This window comes from Pan paniscus, chromosome 6, assembly GCF_029289425.2.
Source record: "Pan paniscus chromosome 6, NHGRI_mPanPan1-v2.0_pri, whole genome shotgun sequence".
NCBI lineage: Eukaryota > Metazoa > Chordata > Mammalia > Primates > Hominidae > Pan > Pan paniscus.
Window position 1 is genome coordinate 187,525,755 of NC_073255.2, and position 17,904 is coordinate 187,543,658.

The 17,904-nt window shown below is 58.0% G+C and overlaps 1 protein-coding gene across 8 annotated transcripts in view; it reads left to right on the forward strand.

The window, feature by feature from the left end:
* AGAP3 (ArfGAP with GTPase domain, ankyrin repeat and PH domain 3) overlaps positions 1-17,904 on the forward strand; it is a 58,495-nt gene that overhangs the window by 17,921 nt on the left and 22,670 nt on the right. For 5 of the 8 annotated variants that reach the window (XM_034965268.3, XM_008967950.6, XM_008967952.4 and 2 more), the window contains exons 2-8: positions 12,938-12,996; positions 13,240-13,327; positions 13,516-13,601; positions 13,781-13,922; positions 14,355-14,489; positions 14,650-14,777; positions 16,132-16,290. In XM_034965268.3, coding sequence (XP_034821159.1) covers positions 13,901-13,922; positions 14,355-14,489; positions 14,650-14,777; positions 16,132-16,290 — 444 coding nt within the window. In that variant the 5' untranslated portion in view covers positions 12,938-12,996; positions 13,240-13,327; positions 13,516-13,601; positions 13,781-13,900. Of the gene's footprint in view, positions 1-12,937; positions 12,997-13,239; positions 13,328-13,515; positions 13,602-13,780; positions 13,923-14,354; positions 14,490-14,649; positions 14,778-16,131; positions 16,291-16,732; positions 16,892-17,904 lie in introns of those variants that run through there. The other 3 variants (XM_024929587.4, XM_024929588.4, XM_034965271.4) reach the window with 2 other exon arrangements.

Below are 17,904 nucleotides of genomic sequence, written 5' to 3' on the forward strand. Positions count from 1 at the left end.
CTTATTGTAGGGCCAGGACCCATTTTCCTGTAGAAGGCCCGAGTCCTGGAACCGTGACGTGGGCTGGCTGGCGCTGGGTGTTTTCTGTCTTGTTCCTTTCTCCCTTGTGGGGTCTTTGAACTGAACTGTGATCTGGAAGCTCAGCAGGAACACCCGGTTCCTCCACGGGACCACAGCCTTAGTGCCGTGGGGGGGCGTGAGGACTGGGTCTCTCCAATGTGAAGGTTCATTTCCTCCCTCTGTAATTAGTAAGTAGTCTGTAGGGGTGATCATTCCACACGCTCGAAATAAACTGCCCCGCACAACTGTTCACCTGATGGTTTTAGCGTCCATCAATGATCTTTGCCTGAGTTGGTGATATCGGGATTGTCAAGGTGGCCGTAAACCCGACAATCTTTCTGTATTAGCCAGTGTTCTGTTAAGAGCAGCATCTCCCCACTCTTATCTTTAGTGTCGCCCTTGTGTCATGGATTTTGTTGTTCAAGTGTTATAACCAGTGACAAAACTAGCAGAAATGTAATTACATTTCTGGGTCATAAAGCAGGAGGACCTGCTTGCAGTGCACATGTGCCGGATACATGCTTTGCGTGCCCGCTATACGGAGAGCTCCTGCAGATTAAGAAAACGATTTGAAAAACCCAAGAGAAAAACAGGCCAAAAGAAAAGAAAGACAGGCAAAGAGTAGGATCAAGACAAATGAAAGAAGAGGAAATGCTTTGTGTTGCTGATGAACATGAAAAGGCGCAACCTCACTAGTAATCAGGGGCGTGCCCATCAGAAGCGCCAGGGACTGGTTCCCCGGTTGGAAGAGCAGACTGCTGGTGCACAGGGTGCACCGACATCCCCACCCACGGCTGGTGGAGAGCAGGAGAAGGGATTGCTACGACCAACCTGGAAAAGTAACGGCGTTATCCATTCACATGAAGCATTCACATGCCTCGGGAAGAACACACCATAGGCACACAGGTATTGATTACCGCCTTGCTTGTAGTAGCTAAAAAAGAAGGAAGTGACGTGACTGTCCCTCAGCAGGGGAAGGGTTGAAGAACGGACAGAACATTCATACTGTGAGGTGCTATGAAGCCAGGCCACCGGAGCAAGCTAGAGCCAACCCAGAGGCCTGGGGAGGGCCCCAGGTGCCCCTGGCTGGGCGGTTTGGTGTGAACTGCAGCGTGAGCAGGAGCTGGGAAGACAGTCACTCAGGACGCATCCGTGTTAAGGAGAGGGAAGAGGGCATGCGGCCAAAACAGTGGTTTTCTGAGCATGTTGTGAATGTTTTCTTACCCTGAAATAAAATTTAAAAAAGATTGGCATAGTGCACATTTATACTAGTCACAGCCTGTTTTCTTCCTTTGTATCCCCTCAGAGTCTGACTCAGAAAATTTTCCTCTCCTCATTCCAAGGGGGAACAGTCTTCTGTTTCTTTTTACAAAGTAATATATCGTCTGTAAACATTTCAGAAAACAGGGTGATGTACACTTACTGCAGAAAAACATAAAAGAAGCAAAAGAAGTCACCAGTAATTCTAACCAGAGGCAGGCAGCCACGGTCACCATTTTGTCATTATTTTGATATTTTCTTGCATTTTTTATACAGGTCCATATAATTTTGTTACATACAAATTTGTATCTGACTTTTTAAACAATCAAGTATTATGCCAGTCATGGTGGCTCACACCTGTAATCCCAGCACTTTGGGAGGCTGAGGTGGAAGGATCACTTGAGGCCAGGAGTTTGAGACCACTCTGGGCAACATAGGGAAACCCCGTCTCTACAAAAAAAAAAAAGAAAAAAAATTAGCCGGGCATAGCTGACACACACCTGTGCTCCCAGCTACTTGTGGGGCTGAGGTGGGAGGATCTCTTGAGCCTGGGAGGGGAGAGGCTCCAGTAAGCTCTAATCTCACCACTGCACTCCAGCCTGGGGAACAGAGCCTGTCTCCAACCCCTCCATTCTGCCCCACCCGACACCACACACACACACACACACACACACACACACACAGAGTCAAGCATTGCCACCCACCCATGCTAGGTAAGAGTCTTTTTTTTTTTTTTTAAACCAGCTCATGTTTAATTGTGACATTTTAAAATTGTACAAGTATTTTGACGTCTGCCCCCCACATTTAGTCTCTTAAAATGACAGGAAAACACCAACCAATCGCAGGTTTAATGGGTTTAATAAGTTTACCTCTCAGTTCCTACTTGTAGCACCCAATATTCCTTTGAAAATATGAAACAGACCTGTCAGTGGCCAGCAGTGAATTTCTGCCCCGCCAACAGAGTTGAAAAGTTCAGGTACTCTGAGCATTGTGTTGCAGTGGCACTTGTCCAGAATTGGTACCTCCCCATAGTTGGGGGCTTTAAATGTACCAGTGAAAATAGCTTTTTCCTCTTCAAGGGGAAGAAAGAAAATCACTCCTCAAAACACAGCAGATCTGGGTGTGAGGTCTTTCCTTTTGTCTCTTCAGGCTGGTAAAAGAGTCTTTGCAAAAATTTATATTAAATTAAATTATTTATTTTTTTGAGACAGGGTCTCACTCTGTTGCCTAGGCTGGAGGATAGTGGCACAACCTCGGCTCACTGCAACCTCCGCCTCCCAGGTTCAAGCGATCCTCTCACCTTAGGACTACAGGCATGCAACGCCAGCCTCAGGTACTTTTTTTTTTTTTCAAGATGGAGTTTCACCATCACCCAGGCTGGAGTGCAGTGGTGCAGTCTTGACCCACTGCAGCCTTCTCCTCCCGGGTTCAAGCAATTCTCCTGCCTCAGCCTCCGGAGTATCTGGGATTACAGGCACGTACCACCACGCCCAGCTAAATTTTGTATTCTTGGTAGCACAAAGTTTTGCCATGTTGGCCAGGCTGATCTCGAACTCCTGACCTCAGGTGATTCGCCCGCCTCAGGCTCAGGATTTGAAAGCCTCCCAAAGTGCTGAGGTTATAGGAGTGAGCCACCACGCCTGGCCTCTCAGGTGCTTTTAAACTTCTGTCCACTAGACTCTCAGCCTGTCTGAATCTTTTAAAAAATCGCTGCACTGTTACCTGCAGTGGCCTAGAGCACCCCTCACAGTGCAGCACCTTCGCACGTCTGCACCTGCACTTTCAGCAGCTGTTTTCCACACTTCCTCCACATCAGTCCTGCAAAATTAGTGCAATGATTTGAACACTTTATTGCATCTTCTGTTTATAAAAATATTTTGCAGCCGGGCGTGGTGGCTCACGCCTGTAATCCCAGCACTTTGGGGGGCCAAGGGAGGTAGATCACCTGAGGTCAGGAGCTCGAGACCAGCCTGGCCAACATAGTGAAACCCCGTCTCTACTAAAAATACAAAATTTAGCCGGGTGTGGTGGCACGCACCTGTAATCCCAGCTACTCGGGAGGCTGAGGCAGGAGAATCACTTGAACCCGGGAGGCGGAGGTTGTAGTGAGCTGAGATCGTGCCATTGCACTCCAGCCTGGGCGACAAGAGCAAGACTCCGGCTCAAAAAAAAAAAAAAAAAAATTTTTGCTTTTGGGGCCAGGCACGATGACTCATGCCTGTAATCCCAGTACTTTGGGAGGCCAAGGCAGGCAGATTGCTTGAGCTCAGGAGTTGGGAGGCCAGCCTGGGCAACATGGTGAAAGCGGTCTCTACAAAAAAAATACTAAACCTAGCCAGGCGAGGTGGCACACCTGTAGTCCCAGCTACTTAGGAGGCTGAGGTGGGAGGATCGATTGAGCCCAGGAGGTCAAGGCTGCAGTGAGCTGTGATGGCGCCATTGCACTCCAGCCTGGGTGACAAAATGAGACCGTCTCAAAAAAAAAATTTTTTTTTTTTACTTTTGTAAAAAATACAAAGGCAAGTGGAAGGGATGGTGCTGCTGACAGGGAATGAATCTCATACTTGGAATGCATTTTAGAGGCTCATTGGGTTGGAAGAGGCAGAACTCTAGCTCATGGGACTGCAGCTGGCCTGCCTGTTCAGAGAGAACCACATTTTTAAATGTCGAAAGTGTAGGCGATGGGTCAGTTATGAGAAAAAGGTGCAACATGGCATAGAGCCATACGATGCTTCATATTCTGAGTCTGGAGCCCCCACCGTCCCACCCTGTGGTGGTGGCCCACCTCCTGCCCCCACCCTTCAGGCCATGGGAGGGCTGGAGATGCTGTGAGGTGTAGGATCCTCTGGCACAGCACCGGCCCACGCGGGGGTGCGGCACATGCTGGTCGCGTTCCTCTCCAGGGAGGAGCTGCTAGAAAGCAGAGCTAAGCCCACAGTTGCTGTTGCTGGTCAGAGCTGGAGTGGCGTCACGGGCAGTCCCAGGGTCTTAGAACATGGCCAGATGGGACAAAGCCAGGAGGCCAGATGGGGGACATGCTGAGGGACCGAGTCTTCGAGGGGAGGGCCTTTGTCCTGTCCACCATTGCACCCAGCACAGAGCTCATGGATAGACAGGAAAACAAACTGCTCTCAAGTACCATCTATAGTACTACAATACCGCCATGTCACCGGCCTGGTGTCGAAAGGCCATTTTCGGCTGGAATGACAGCCACTCCCACCCCCACCCTGGGGTAATCTCAGTTTCCCTGCTCCTTGCACTGCCCTCGGTCCTGTGGCTCTCTCTGCCACCCGCACCCCCACCAGCACCTCTGCCGCCTTCTCTCCCTCAGCTTTTCCCTGGGGAGGAGAGGACCAAAGTCACTGGGGAGCTCTCAGACCGACATCCTGACCTCTGGAGATGGGGCAGAATCCCCAGGCCCCACAGCAGCCTTCGGAGGGTCCCAAGGATGTAGGCTGGGTCCTACGCCAGTCCAGACTGCCAGCCGCGTCACCTTGAGGCAGGGTGGGGCAGAGACTTCAGTCTGCTTGCCCTGAATGCACTTAGTAAGCACTCAAAAAATAATGTGAAATGATGACTTAGAGGCCCAAGCTCCAGCCTGGGATTCTGGAGTCCTAGGCCCTGCCCAGGCTCTGTCACTGCTGGGCTGTGTAACTGCAGGCAAGTGACTTCCCCTCTCTGGGTGTCAATGCCCTCATCTCTAAAAGGAGAGGATGAACCAGAACACGAGTTCTGAACCTGGAACCCATGGCAGGGATTAAGGGGACTCGGACCTCCTCAGAAAACACCTGTGTGTTCTTCCCAGTATGCACTAGCTTTTCTGGAGAGCTCATAGCTTCCTAGGGCTGTGGTAATAAACCATTGTAAACAGGGTGGTTTGAAACAACCTAAGTCTGTTCCTAGCTGGCTGCGGTGGCCCACGCCTGTAATCCCAGCACTTTGGAAGGTCAAGGCCAGTTGATCACTTGAGCCCAGGAGTTCTAGACCAGCATAGGCAGCATAGTGAGACTCCCAACCTGTAAAAAAAAAAAAAAACAAAGAAAACAAAGAAAAAATAGCTAGACATGGTGTTGCATGCCTGAAGTCCCAGCTACTTGGGAGGCCGAGGCAGGAGGATTGCTTGAGCTTAGGAAGTTGAGGCTGCAGTGAGCTGTGATTGCCTGGTTAACAGAGGGAGACCCTGTCTCAAAAACCAAAAAGTTTACTGTGTCACAGTTGTGGAGGCCAGATGTCTGAGATAAAGGTGTGGGCAAGGCCACGCCCCCTCTGAAGGCACTAGGGAGAGATCCGCCCCACACCTCTCTTCCTGGCTTGTCAATGCCGTCTTCTCCCTGCATCTCTTCACATTGACTTCCCTTGGTGTCTGTCGACATGCCCAAATTCCCCCCTTTTATAAGGACACGAGTCAGATTGGATTCAGGGCCCACCCTACTCAAGTATGACCTCATCTTAATTACATCTGCAACAACCCTATTTCCAAATAAGGTCACATTCTGAGGTCCTGGGGGTTAGGACTCAGGGCTCTCCAGGGTCCTCCGTATCTCTGAGGTCTCTTAGAGGGGAGATGGAGGGACCAGCCCAGGAATCAAAGCCAAGCTGAGGGGGAGCTGCTAAGGTTTCATGGGCTGACTGCATCTGCCTGGCTTTCTGATGTGGAGAGGGCTGGTTTCCGTGATCCCAGTGTCCACTCTGGCTCTCCCTTGCGCAATAGGAGCAGCTCCTTCTGTTGCTTGCCCGCTGCACGCCAGGCACCATGCGGCCCTCCATGCTCACAGGGCTGGCCTGCACAGCACCTTTAGCTGGAAGCTGGGCCATTCCTAATTTACAGACAGACCTGAGGTTAAGGAGACCGTGGCTGGTCACCCACCAATAGGTGCCAGAGGCTGAACTTGAATCCAGCTTTCTCAACTCCAGGGTGCGCCGTGCCTTTCAACCTGGGGCCTGTGCAGATTATTTTGCCTGTGCCTGTGACTTCTCTCAAAAGACTGGCCCAGCCAGGGCCCATCTCTCTTAGGCCTTCCTCCCCACAGAGGCCAAAAGCCCTGGGAGCACAGTGCATGCTCAGCAAAGACCTCCACTCATTCACTCGGGGAATCATGGCCACCTTCATGTGCCTGGTAGAGTTCTGTTGTGGGGGCACTTGCTGACAGTGGCAAGTGTTAGATGATGTTAGCATGGTCACTGAGATGGTCAGCCTCCCAAGGAAGGGATGCTTCAGCCAGGGTCCAAATGACCTCAGGGACAAGCAGGGCAGAGGCCCGGGAGGTGTCAAGGCTGGATGGGGATGGAGGCGGGTCCTGGGGAGGGTGTCAGGTGAGAGCAAGCAGGTAGTCAGGAGCACACGGGGCACTGGAACAGAATAAGGGGATTGGGTGCCATTCTACGCCAGCTGGATAGCCATTGCAGGGCTTTGCTGAGAGGTGACCAGGTTCTGGTCTGAAGAGGTCCGCCCCAGCTGTAAAAATCAGTTGGCAGTGGTGGTGATGGAGGCTGGAGATGGGAGACCCCTAGGAAGCGGATGTGGTGCTTAGGCCCGGGAGGATGGTGCTTGACTTTGAGTTGAAGAAAGGAGCTGGTGATGGATCTGGGCCACATTTAGGAGGGAGCGCCACCAGGACTGACACGGATTGGGCTGGGGGAGTGGTAAGGAAGGGAATGGAGGGTGTTACTAGCAGGCTTTTGGCTTGTGCGGCTCCAGAGCTCATGTGGTGCTGTTGAAGATGGGGGATGCTGGAATGGAGCTGTTAGGGGTGGAATTTAGGTCCATGGCTGCTGCTGCAGCAACTCGAGTTGTCTCGGGACAGCTGCTGGGACACTTAGGGAGGACTGTGGCCCCACTGGGGAGGCATCCTGAGCGCTCTCCCCCCGCCCCCCGTCTTCTCCTCTGATTCCCTAAGCTCCAACTTGGAGAGCCTGCTGGACACCAGCCAGTCCTGGGGGGCGAAGGGGTCTTGGTGTGGCCCCCACTGCCTCCCAGGCTCAGTGGCGGGTGTGTGGCCAGCCCTAGCATCCCGCCAGCCTTCCCGGCCACAGCCTCAGCCCCGGCTGCAGGAAGATGTTTTGCTGCCACCTTGTGGGCAAGAAGGGCCTGACTGTTTGGGAGGGCCACGGTGGTTCTGGGACCACACCTGGCTGCTGGTGGTTCTGCTCCACACCCTGCGGAGCTGGCCACAAGCTCCGGCTTTCAGGAGAAGGCTTATCCATCCTCCCTCATCTCCTCGAAAGAAATCTGCCAACTCCCTGTGGGCCACGTGGGCTGCAGCGGGCACAGCCAGGGCTCACCAGTGGATCAAGCAACACACACCTGGAGGCAACCAGTTCCCACATCCTCAGGACCAGCTTTCTCTTTCTGGCAGGGTCTCACACCTCACACCTGCCCAGGGGTGTTCTCTCTCCCCGTCATGACCCCCCCGGCCCCTCACCCCCCTGTGCACACGCAAGCAGGGCACCCGAGGCCCAGGCCAGCACAGAAACTGGGCATAACTAGAGTCGGCTTTTCCTCCTGACATCCAGGTAGTCCACAGAAGGGGGTCTTGAGCCCGGCTTCTGCGCTCTCAGGCTGTGTTCGTCCTGCCCCAGGATGCACACTGCGGGCGTTTGTGAGAGATTTCCTCTTAGTCCCCCAGAAACTGCCATGGAGCCTCTCAGCCCGAGAGTCACATTCAGTCCAGCGTTTCCGGTGGCCTTAATAAACAGAGAACTGACGTGAGGGCTTGTGTTGTGGGATTTCAGTACTGTTCGTGTAGTCCCAGCCTGGAGCTTTTTAGGGTTGTCCTAATTTCCTTCGGGCCCAGTAGGTAGTGGCTGTCTGTGTCGAGCACAGCTGTGTTTGCTGCGTGTCTTTGGAGCAGAATCTTATCAGGCACAACAGAGACCTTATCTCTGACCCTGGGCTGAACCAATGAGGAAAAGAGGTGTGTGCCTGCAGCTGTTCTCCTTTTCGGGGTCTTTGACTGGCTTGATGTCCTGAGACATTTATGTGGGAGCAGGTGCCGTTCCCTGTCTAGTTTCTCCGGGTCAGGAAAGGTTTCTGGGGAAAAGGACTGGGAAGGAGGGGGCAGCCAGGTGAGGAAGAGGAAGCTGTTCTGGGTTTGGGAGTTGACCCAGGTGGCACTTTCTCCTTGGACTGATTCTGCAGGTGCAGTGGGACTACATGTCTTCTGAGACTGTAAGATGTTCTTTTGGGGACTGGGATTGCTGCCTGCCTTCCCCGAGACGTGTGTGTGTGTGTGTGTGTGTGTGTGTCTGTGTGTGTCTGTGTCCAGCATGTGTGCAGCTGGGGCCTTAACCCCCTTCTTTCCCATCCTACTGTTCTCCCACTGAAAGAGGCAGCTAGGTTCTAAAGTGATCCATCCCCTGTCGGGTACCGTGTCCCCATCCCCTCTCCGTCTCCAGAGGTCGGCTCCCATAGCTGCTGTCCTGTGCTTGCTTCTTATTTATTGAGACAGGGTCTCACTCTGTGGCCCAGGCTGGAATGCAGTGGCTCCATCTTGGCTCACGGCAACCTGGACCCTCTGGGCTCAAGTGATCCTCCCACCTCAGCCTCTCAAGTAGCTGGGACCACAGGCTCGTGCCACCATGCCTGGCTAATTTTTCATATTTTTTTTGTAGAGACGGGGTTTCACCATGTTGCCCAGGCTGGTCTCCAACTCCTGGACTCAAGTGATCTGCCTGCCTCAGCCTCCCAAAGCGCTGGGATTACAGGCGCGAGACACGGTGCCTAATTTTTTGTATTTTTAGTAGAGATGGGGTTTCACTATGTTGGCCAGGCTGGTCTCGGACTCCTGACCTCACGTGATCCGCCTGCCTCGGCCTCCCAAAGTGTTGGGATTACAGGTGTGAGCCACCGCGCCCGACCCTTTGCTTGCATTTTCACTGGCTTGCAGGATGAGCTTGTGAGTGGGCAGCCTTATTCTTTGGCAGAACAGCCATTCCCTGTTGTGCGTGAGAGAGAGGGCAGATACACGCAGATAGGGAAGTCAAGGCAGAATGTGTTTCCTTTTGATCTGCAGCTCAGTGACGTTGGCCGGCTTCACTGAGTTGTGTTCTTGTCTCTGTACCTGCCTGGGGACCTGGGAAGGGCCCCTCTGCTGGTACTTCCATTGTGGGGGGAACATGCATCCCATACAGGAAGAAGCCGTCTTCACCAGCGCTAATAACTAGTCCCACGGAAATACAAACTCACCACCAGGGCCTCTCCAGGCCTGGGAGATCCAGCCCAGGACTTGGGAATTTCCAGCGCTCTTTTCTGCAGGGAGCACCTAGGATGGAGAGGCCCTGCCTTCCTTAGGCATTCCCACTCAGCCCCTCAGGAATGTGCCACTTGTATCTCCCACTTGGCTCTGACCAGGTCCATGGAATTCTAAAGCTGAAAGGGACGCTGGGAGTTGGGCTGGACTAGGGGTGGAGGAAAGTGGGCAGTATTGTCTTTTTAAAGGAAATGCAAGCCCCTCGTCCCTTGCCACTACTTAAACTGGTTTCTCCTGATCCGTGGCTGGTATTGAGGCAGCCAGTGGTTTCTGACTTTATGGATGACCGGAAACTGGCTGGGCTTCAGAGCCTGGGAGAGGACTGATGTTTACAATGCAGTGTCAATCACAGCCGGGGAGCTCTTGCCTCCAATTCTGGGTGAGTCCTGGGTTTACTGGGTGTCCAGGCAGCCCACAGTCATGAATTGGAAGGGCCTCGGAGCTTGGAGGAGTGTTTTCATTTACAGAACGGCAGGCTGGAGCCAGTACCGCAGGCTACCACTTGATCTCAGCCCATCATCCCGACAGGAGGTGAGACCCAGTGAGCAGCAGGGGCCTGGAGAGGTCCGGGCCTCAGAAGTGAGTCACTCACCCAGAACTGCAGCGGAGGTTATCTTTGACTTCTCTGCTGCCCTTAGGCAGGACGCTTAACTCAGTCCAGACAGATGAGTATCTTCTGGATTGTATAATCTCCAAAGAAGACAGCCTCAGTCATCAACAGAAACTGACTGTAGCAGCCAGCAACTCTCGACCTCAGAATGTCAGAGCCGAAACTAAGACAGGACCACCTCGTTGAAGCTCGCGTGCTGCAGACGAGGACACGCGCGCAGACCCGGCATGGCTGCCTCTGACGTCTCACTCAGGCTTGTCATACTTCTGGGCCTCATGTTCTTGGCTCTTCTGGCTCTTCCTTTGAAGAATGAGAAATGGCCCACTTTTCTCCAAAATGGGGCCCAGTGTGTGGTGGACTGAGGACTGTTATTTAGTTGGCCTGCTCGTAATGACAGCTCCTCACCTACCTGCCGGATCCTAGGAGGCGCCCTGGGCTGGAATTTCCTGTTTTCGAGGGCTCCCGGGGGCTGCCCCAGCAGGCCGGCTCCCCCGCGCCGCGCCGCCGTTCCCGGCCGTTCCAGGCCAGACTTGCCGCCTCTCTCTCCGGGCTGGGCTGACTCCCGGCCTCTCCAGGTCTGGGCTTGCCGGCCGCGAGGTGGAGGAGTTGAGGGACTCGGTCGGCCCACACCAGGTGCCCAGAGGCCGGAGGTCCGTGCGCCCCGGCCGCGGCCCCGGCCCGGGCCCAGCCCCGTGCCCCTCGCCATGGGCCTGGCCCGCGCCCGCCGGCCCTGAGCATGGAGCGGGGCTGGCCGCAGGGGGACAGCTGTCCCGGGGAGCGGCCCGCCGCTTGCCGCCGCGCCCACAGCGTCTGCGACTCGCTGGACCTGCACGGCGCCTCGGCCGGCCGCGCTGCCGCCGCCCTGCAGGTCGCCCTCTGCGCCGCCAGTGAGCAGCCGGCGCGGCCGCGGAGCGTGTGCTCGGGCGGCCCGGAGCCGCCGCCCACCGGCGCCCGCGGCCTTTTGCTCGGCCTCCTGCGCCCGCGCCTCGGCCGCCGGGGCCTGGCGCCCTCGGGACCGCCCGTCTCGCCTGCGCCCAGCCCCGCGTCCAGCCCCGCGCCGACCCGGCGCAGCCGCACCCGCGGGGAGCCGACTCCGCGGCCCCGGCCGGCCAGCATGACTTTCCTGGAGGTGAACCGCCTGGAGCTGGCGGCCGCCGAGGCGCCGGGCGCGGGTCTGGGGCGCGCGGGCAGCGCGGGCTTCCTGCGCGGCGCGGCGTTGTGGAGCAGCCAGCGCTGGCCAGTGCTGCGCGGTGGGCGCGGGCCGGAGGGGCCCCGGCGCGGCCTGGCGGCGCTCAGGAAGAGCTTCAGCTTCCGCCTGCGCCGCGGCCAGGAGGTGCGGCGCTCCGAGTCGGGGCTGCTGGCCCGGCCGCCCCGCGCGCGCACCCGTAGCGACGGCGACGCCGGCTCCCTAGGCGCCTTCCCCAGCCGCCGCGACCTGCTGGGCGCCGACGCCCCGCGCGCAGCGCCGGAGCCCGGCCGCCCCCGCACCGCCGCCGGCCTCTGGAGGCTGCTCACCAGCCGCTTCCGCCGGAGGGAGCCCGCGCCCGCCGCGCCGCTGTGGAGTCGTCGGGCGGCTGCGGCCCCGGAGCTCCTGCGCGCGCCCAGCGGTAAGGGGGCCGGCCTGGGGGGCGTCTGGCAGAAAACAGCTCGCGGGAGAAAAGCCGGGCGCGCCCAGGGCAGGCGGGCTGCCGCGCGCGTCCGGGGCTGGCGGGGTCTGGGGTCTGGACCGAGTGCCGTCCGCGCCTGGCGTCTGGAGTCTTCGGCAGTGGCCGAGGAGGACAGGCCGGAGGGGGCGCTCTCGGGTGCGGTCCAGGAAAGGAAGAGGAGACTCACCAGAGTCAGAGGGCTCTGGGCTAGGCCAGACACCTTTCCTAGTTCCCTGTCGGGGCAGCGCGCTCGCCTCCGGTTGCCCCTATGCATGAGGTTAGGGACTGCTGTGGACTTGGTCGTCATAACTGCTCTTTGACACAAACTTGGGACAGTGCCTCTGGGAGCCAGGGAGGGAAGCAGTGCTGCCCAGCCAGAGAGGGGTTCCCAGAGCTAGCCCGAGCACGCATGTGGAACCTGGAGGTGACGGAGATGGGGGCCTGGCTGTCGGAGGGCTCTGGGTAAAGGGACTTGCCAGTCAGGTTCTGTGGACAGACTGAAGGGAAGGGAGCCTAGGAGGCGGCCTCCCTGCTAAGGAGGAGCTTAGAGAGGAGGCGGGTGGGGTAGATGGCTCCCTATCCACCTGCCCCTGGCAGAACAGGGCCAGGCCAGGCCAGGCTCCTCCCTCTTCACCCGGCTCAGGAATGTGGTGGGTGGCCCCACCCTGCCAGGGTGCGCTGTTCTTACTTGCAGGAGTCTGCCCCCCAACCAGGTGCCCAGCCCTTGGGTCTGTTCTGAGACCTGCTGGAGTGGCCTCTAACCTGGGCCTGGTATTTGGGCCACAGGGGTACTAGGCCAGGTGTGGCTTGGTGGGGGGACAATAAACCTGCTGGAGCAGGAAGAGGAGGAAGGACACAGGGCCAAAACCAGGGGGACTGAGCCCACAGCCCTCAGAGTCCTGTTCTGAAGACCATCCTTACTCTGCTTCACTCAAGAAGAACCTTCCCACTGCCTCCTGGGGAACTAGGGGTGAGGGTTGGGGGTCCCGTGGAGGAAGCTGCTGTCCTCTGGCCTGGGCTTGGGGAGGGCATCATAGGTGACACAGGCAGCAGTGGTTGGGACAGGTGTGTGTGCCACCCTGGCCCTGACGGGGCGGCTCTGTCTTCCGCAGACTCGTTTGTGAACAGCCAGGAGTGGACGCTGAGCCGCTCCGTACCGGAGCTTAAAGTGGTGAGTGTGGCCCATGGGCAGCACCGGCGGCCTGGAGCCGGGGGGGTGAGGCTGGGTGCCGCGGGCCTGGGCCTTGCTTCTCCGGCTTCTGTCCCCTTCTCTGCTCAGCTTGGCCCTCTCTGCCCTCTCTCCTCCCCTTCAGCCCTGGCCTTTCTCCCTCCTGCTGCTGCTTTGCTTTTCCTGCTGGGTCTTCTCCCTCGTGCCCTCTGCCCTCTGACCCACTCACCCCTTCCTCTCCCGCAGGGCATAGTGGGGAACCTGTCTAGCGGGAAGTCAGCCCTGGTGCACCGCTATCTGACGGGGACCTATGTCCAGGAGGAGTCCCCTGAAGGTGAGCGTCACGGGCCCAGCCTGGGCCCTGAGGCCGGCCACTCCTCCAGCTCCTGCCCACAGGGTCTGGGTGGGGGGTCTCCAGCCCCCTTCCAGTCCTCTTACTTCCTGCATGGGAAGCTGTAGATTTCTTCTTGGCCCCTGGACTCTTTCTCCACACTTTGGACCTGACTGCGCGCTCTGTCCTAGGGGGGCGGTTTAAGAAGGAGATTGTGGTGGATGGCCAGAGTTACCTGCTGCTGATCCGAGATGAAGGAGGCCCCCCTGAGCTCCAGGTGATGCTCCTGCCCAGGGTTAGGGCCCACCGCTGTGCCTGGAGCCCTTTCTCGAGCTTGCTGGTTGGGACTGGGAGAGGTGGTATGTCCAGGGAGAAGGGTCCACTTGAGTTCACCTGCCCTGCATGGGAGTTTGCCAGGTCCAGTTGCGGGTGCTAATTTTACTTGCTCTACCCTAGTTTGCTGCCTGGGTGGATGCAGTGGTGTTTGTGTTCAGCCTGGAGGATGAAATCAGTTTCCAGACGGTGTACAACTACTTCCTGCGTCTCTGCAGCTTCCGCAACGCCAGCGAGGTGCCCATGGTGCTTGTGGGCACGCAGGGTGAGGCGGGGCCCTGCAGGAGCTGGCAGAGAGCAGGAAGTCCTGGGCAACGATGCATGGGGGCAGGGGTGGGCAGGTGTGAGAAAGCCCCCAAGCCCCTACTCTTTTCCCAGTGCTGACTGGGACCCTCAGCACTCTCCGTGCTGCTCGTGTCTGAGGGCTTTTGCCCCCACTGAAACCTGCTGTCCCTGTGACTAGCAGGTCTGTGTTTTTTTAGATGAATAAACGTGCTCAGAGCTTAAGTGCTTGCCGGTTTGCACTCAGTGAGGCCATGGCAGGGTTGAAATGAGACCCAGGCACCCGCATTCTTGGTGCTCTGTGTGTTCCACTCACCAGGCACTTTGCACACCTGCCCTTGGGCCAAATGCCCCCCACCACACTACCCCAGCTTCTCCGAAAGCTGAATGACTCCCGCCCTCCCACCTCCAACAGATGCCATCAGCGCTGCGAATCCCCGGGTTATCGACGACAGCAGAGCCCGCAAGCTCTCCACAGATCTGAAGCGGTGCACCTACTATGAGACGTGCGCGACCTACGGGCTCAATGTGGAGCGTGTCTTCCAGGACGGTAACTCGGGTGCCGGGTGGGAGTCACTGGCAGCCGCGGCCCCAGTGCTGGCGATAGGAAGGCTCCCAGTGAGAGCAAGGCTGTGTGTCTGGGGGGAGGTGCTAAGCCAGGCTTTTCCCTTCTCTCCAGTGGGTATAATTGACTCTGCTGTCCCCTGCAGTGGCCCAGAAGGTAGTGGCCTTGCGAAAGAAGCAGCAACTGGCCATCGGGCCCTGCAAGTCACTGCCCAACTCGCCCAGCCACTCGGCCGTGTCCGCCGCCTCCATCCCGGCCGTGCACATCAACCAGGTTCGGCCTGTGCCCCGCCCTGCCCTTCCTGTCCCCACCATGTCTGTCTTGCCTCTGTGCGTCCTGCCACTTCTGCTGGCCTCCTGCTCACACCTGTCTACCTTCCTCTGGCCTCCCAGCCTTGCATGTTGCTTGGAAACATTGGTTGGAATTCCATTTAGCTGGCACCGTAGCCTTGGCCTCATCCCTGCCCCACGGTGCCTGCCCCTTCCCGCTGCCATCCCCACTTCTCTCTGCTCTCCACCATTCCACAGCCTGCATTCCCTACCCCGATGCCCTCTGCTGAAAGTCCTGGGCCATCCACAGGTGGCATGGTCAAGGCAGCAGCCACTGCACTTTACCTCTGCCAATGGCCGTCATCTCTCCAAGGCCTGCCCTGGCTGCAGCTGGCATTCCAGTGACAGCCTGGTTGCATTTCAGAGACCCTTCCCTTCAGGGCTGTGAGAAGGCGGCAGCGTTCCCATGTGGGAAAAAGGAGGAAGAGGGCTGTGTCCTTCTTACTGCCTCTGAGCAGCCCCGCCCGACACCGACGGAGTGGGGCTTGCGCAGCTCACTTCTGCAGTGGTCCCTGTCCCGAGGGGCAGGTTGTGGAGGGGCAGTGGTCCAAGCACCTCTTGTACAGGTTAGGGTTCAAGGGAGGCAGCCGGGTAGGCCACACGCTCTAGTGAGGGCAGTTGCGGTGCAGACCACCTGGTTGTGCCGTGCATGTTTCCTGAGTCCTGGAGGAGCTGCTATACTGTTTCTTCTCCATTCTGTGATCTCTGTCTTTTTCTCTTTCTTTCCCTTCTCTGTTCCACATCCACACCTTACTCTGATTGGGAGTCATAGCTCTGTTCTCTCTGCCCCAGCTGTCCCGGAATCCCTTTCCCTGCCATGGGCATGGTAGAAACATGCTGCAGTGCCCTGGGCCACCTCCGGCTCCCGCCTCCTGGCCTCCTGCACTCTAAACATACATACCTGAATGTGAGAGTTTGTCCGGGGTGACCCTCTACCTCCTTCCAGACCACCTGCAGGTCAGGACTCCAGTCTGTTCACTGCCAGGCCCTGCAGCTGATTCCCACCTACCAGCCTGTGCCTCTGACTTAGCTCCCTGGTTGGCCAGAAGCACTCCTGCCGGGGCCCCAGGACGAGGGTTTGCTGCCCTAGTGGGGCAGCCCTGGCAAGGTGACAGTAGATCCTGCTGGCCTCCAGGCCAGGTGAATGTTCCCCCCATATCATCTGTAGGGGCTAGTGGCCCCTCTGCTGCCCATGAGCCCCGGCCAGGCCCCCATTAGCACAGGGATTCCCGGCACCCGCCTGGTGCCCGTCCCGCCCCTGACCCGGAGCTGCCCTCAGCAGCCCTCTTTGTCCTTAGGCCACGAATGGCGGCGGCAGCGCCTTCAGCGACTACTCGTCCTCAGTCCCCTCCACCCCCAGCATCAGCCAGCGGGAGCTGCGCATCGAGACCATCGCTGCCTCCTCCACCCCCACACCCATCCGAAAGCAGTCCAAGCGGCGCTCCAACATCTTCACGGTACGTGACCGCCCTCCTCCCCCGCCCAGCCGCCTTTGCTGCACAGGCAGGGCTGAGCGCCGAGCTCCCAGCCAGGAGGGGCGTGGGCAGCCCCAAGTCAGGAAGACGGCACCTGCAGTCTCTCCCTCAGATACACACGGCTCCCGAGGGTCCTTGCCGGTGCCCTCAGAGTCTTCCAGACTGTTCTCTGCACCCACAAGGGGTTTCCAGTAGCGGCCCTTACCCTGTCCCCACAGTCCTCCCTGCCCTCTGCCGCACACACTCACCCTCCCCGCCGCCTTCCTCTCTTCTAGGCCCCTTTAGGGTGTCTGTGAGCTTGAAAGTATCCTTGGACTCACTTGGCCTAACTCCCCTGACCCCCTTTGATTCAACAGCTAATGAACCGGCGGCCGGAAGGCTGTTTGCCCAAGGCGACACAGAGGGTTAGCTGGCCCAGCTAGAGTCAGAGCCCAGGCCTCCCCGTCCGCCTTCCGGCTCTTTTTCCGTTACCCCACTGCCGAGGGGAAAATTCATGCTTTCCACCCACCGCTGTGATTGGTTTAACAAAGGCTTAGCCATCTTTTCCTGGGCTTCACCACGCTGCCTCGTTCCTCCCTCTCAGGTTTGTCCTGTCTCCTTGTGAGCTCCTCACTCACCCCTCACAAACCTCATACCCCACACCTGGGGGCTGTTGTGCTGGCCCGGCTGAGGGTGGCCTCTGGCTCTCAGGCCCCAGGGCCTGCTGTCTCTCCACTCCCAATGTGCGACACACACTGCCCATCCAAACCCTAATCCTCCAGCCGGGCTTGGCTGGATGTTCCAGGAGTCTTGGGCCAGACAAAGGTGGGTGAACCCCCGTGTGGGTTGTCACGAGAGCGCCCGCCCCTCCGCGTCACTCCATGCGCCTCTTTCCGAGAGCAGGGCTTGGCTCTCAGCCTGGGCCCGAGTGCGGCCGGCCAGGCCAGATCTCCGGACCCTGCCCGGACAGAGCTGGCGCTTCCAAGCCCTGCTCACTCATCCTCGCCTCTGCCTGCCCAGCTCACTTCTCCCTCCCGGCTGCCTGCCTCTGTCCCAAGCCCGCCACCTGCCCTCGCGGCCATCCATGCTAACAGAGACTCTGTGCTGACGGTCCGCCACACATTGCAGCTGCCCGGCCCTGACCCTGCCTAAATGTGCAGCTTCTCCTTTCTATCCATGGCCATTGAGACATTAGAGCGTGGGGGGGGGCCGCCTGCTCGAGCCCACACCTGCTGCTGCTGCTGCTGCTGCTGCGGGACCCTTAGGTGCCTCTGTCCACGGTGCCTACTGCCAGGGCCTGGGCACCCTGCTCCCTGGCATCGTGCCTCAGTCATCCGCTGCCTCAGTTCCATTCTTAATCTCCCCTTCCCCTTGTTGGCAAGCTCTGTAGCAACCCCAGGGCACCCCCTGCCTTTCCCTGCCCTGCTACCCTCTCCTCCGCCCATGCCCAGTCCCCGGCCTCCTCCCTTGCGCCCCGTGCTTCCTGCCATCCTGTGCTCTCTGCTGCCTGCCTCGACTCTGCTGCCCTCCATCCTGGCTGCTCACGGCACGGCCTTCCCTCTGGCGCTTCCATTCTCTCCATCCTCACAGCGGCGACCTTATATTTTCTTTCCATTG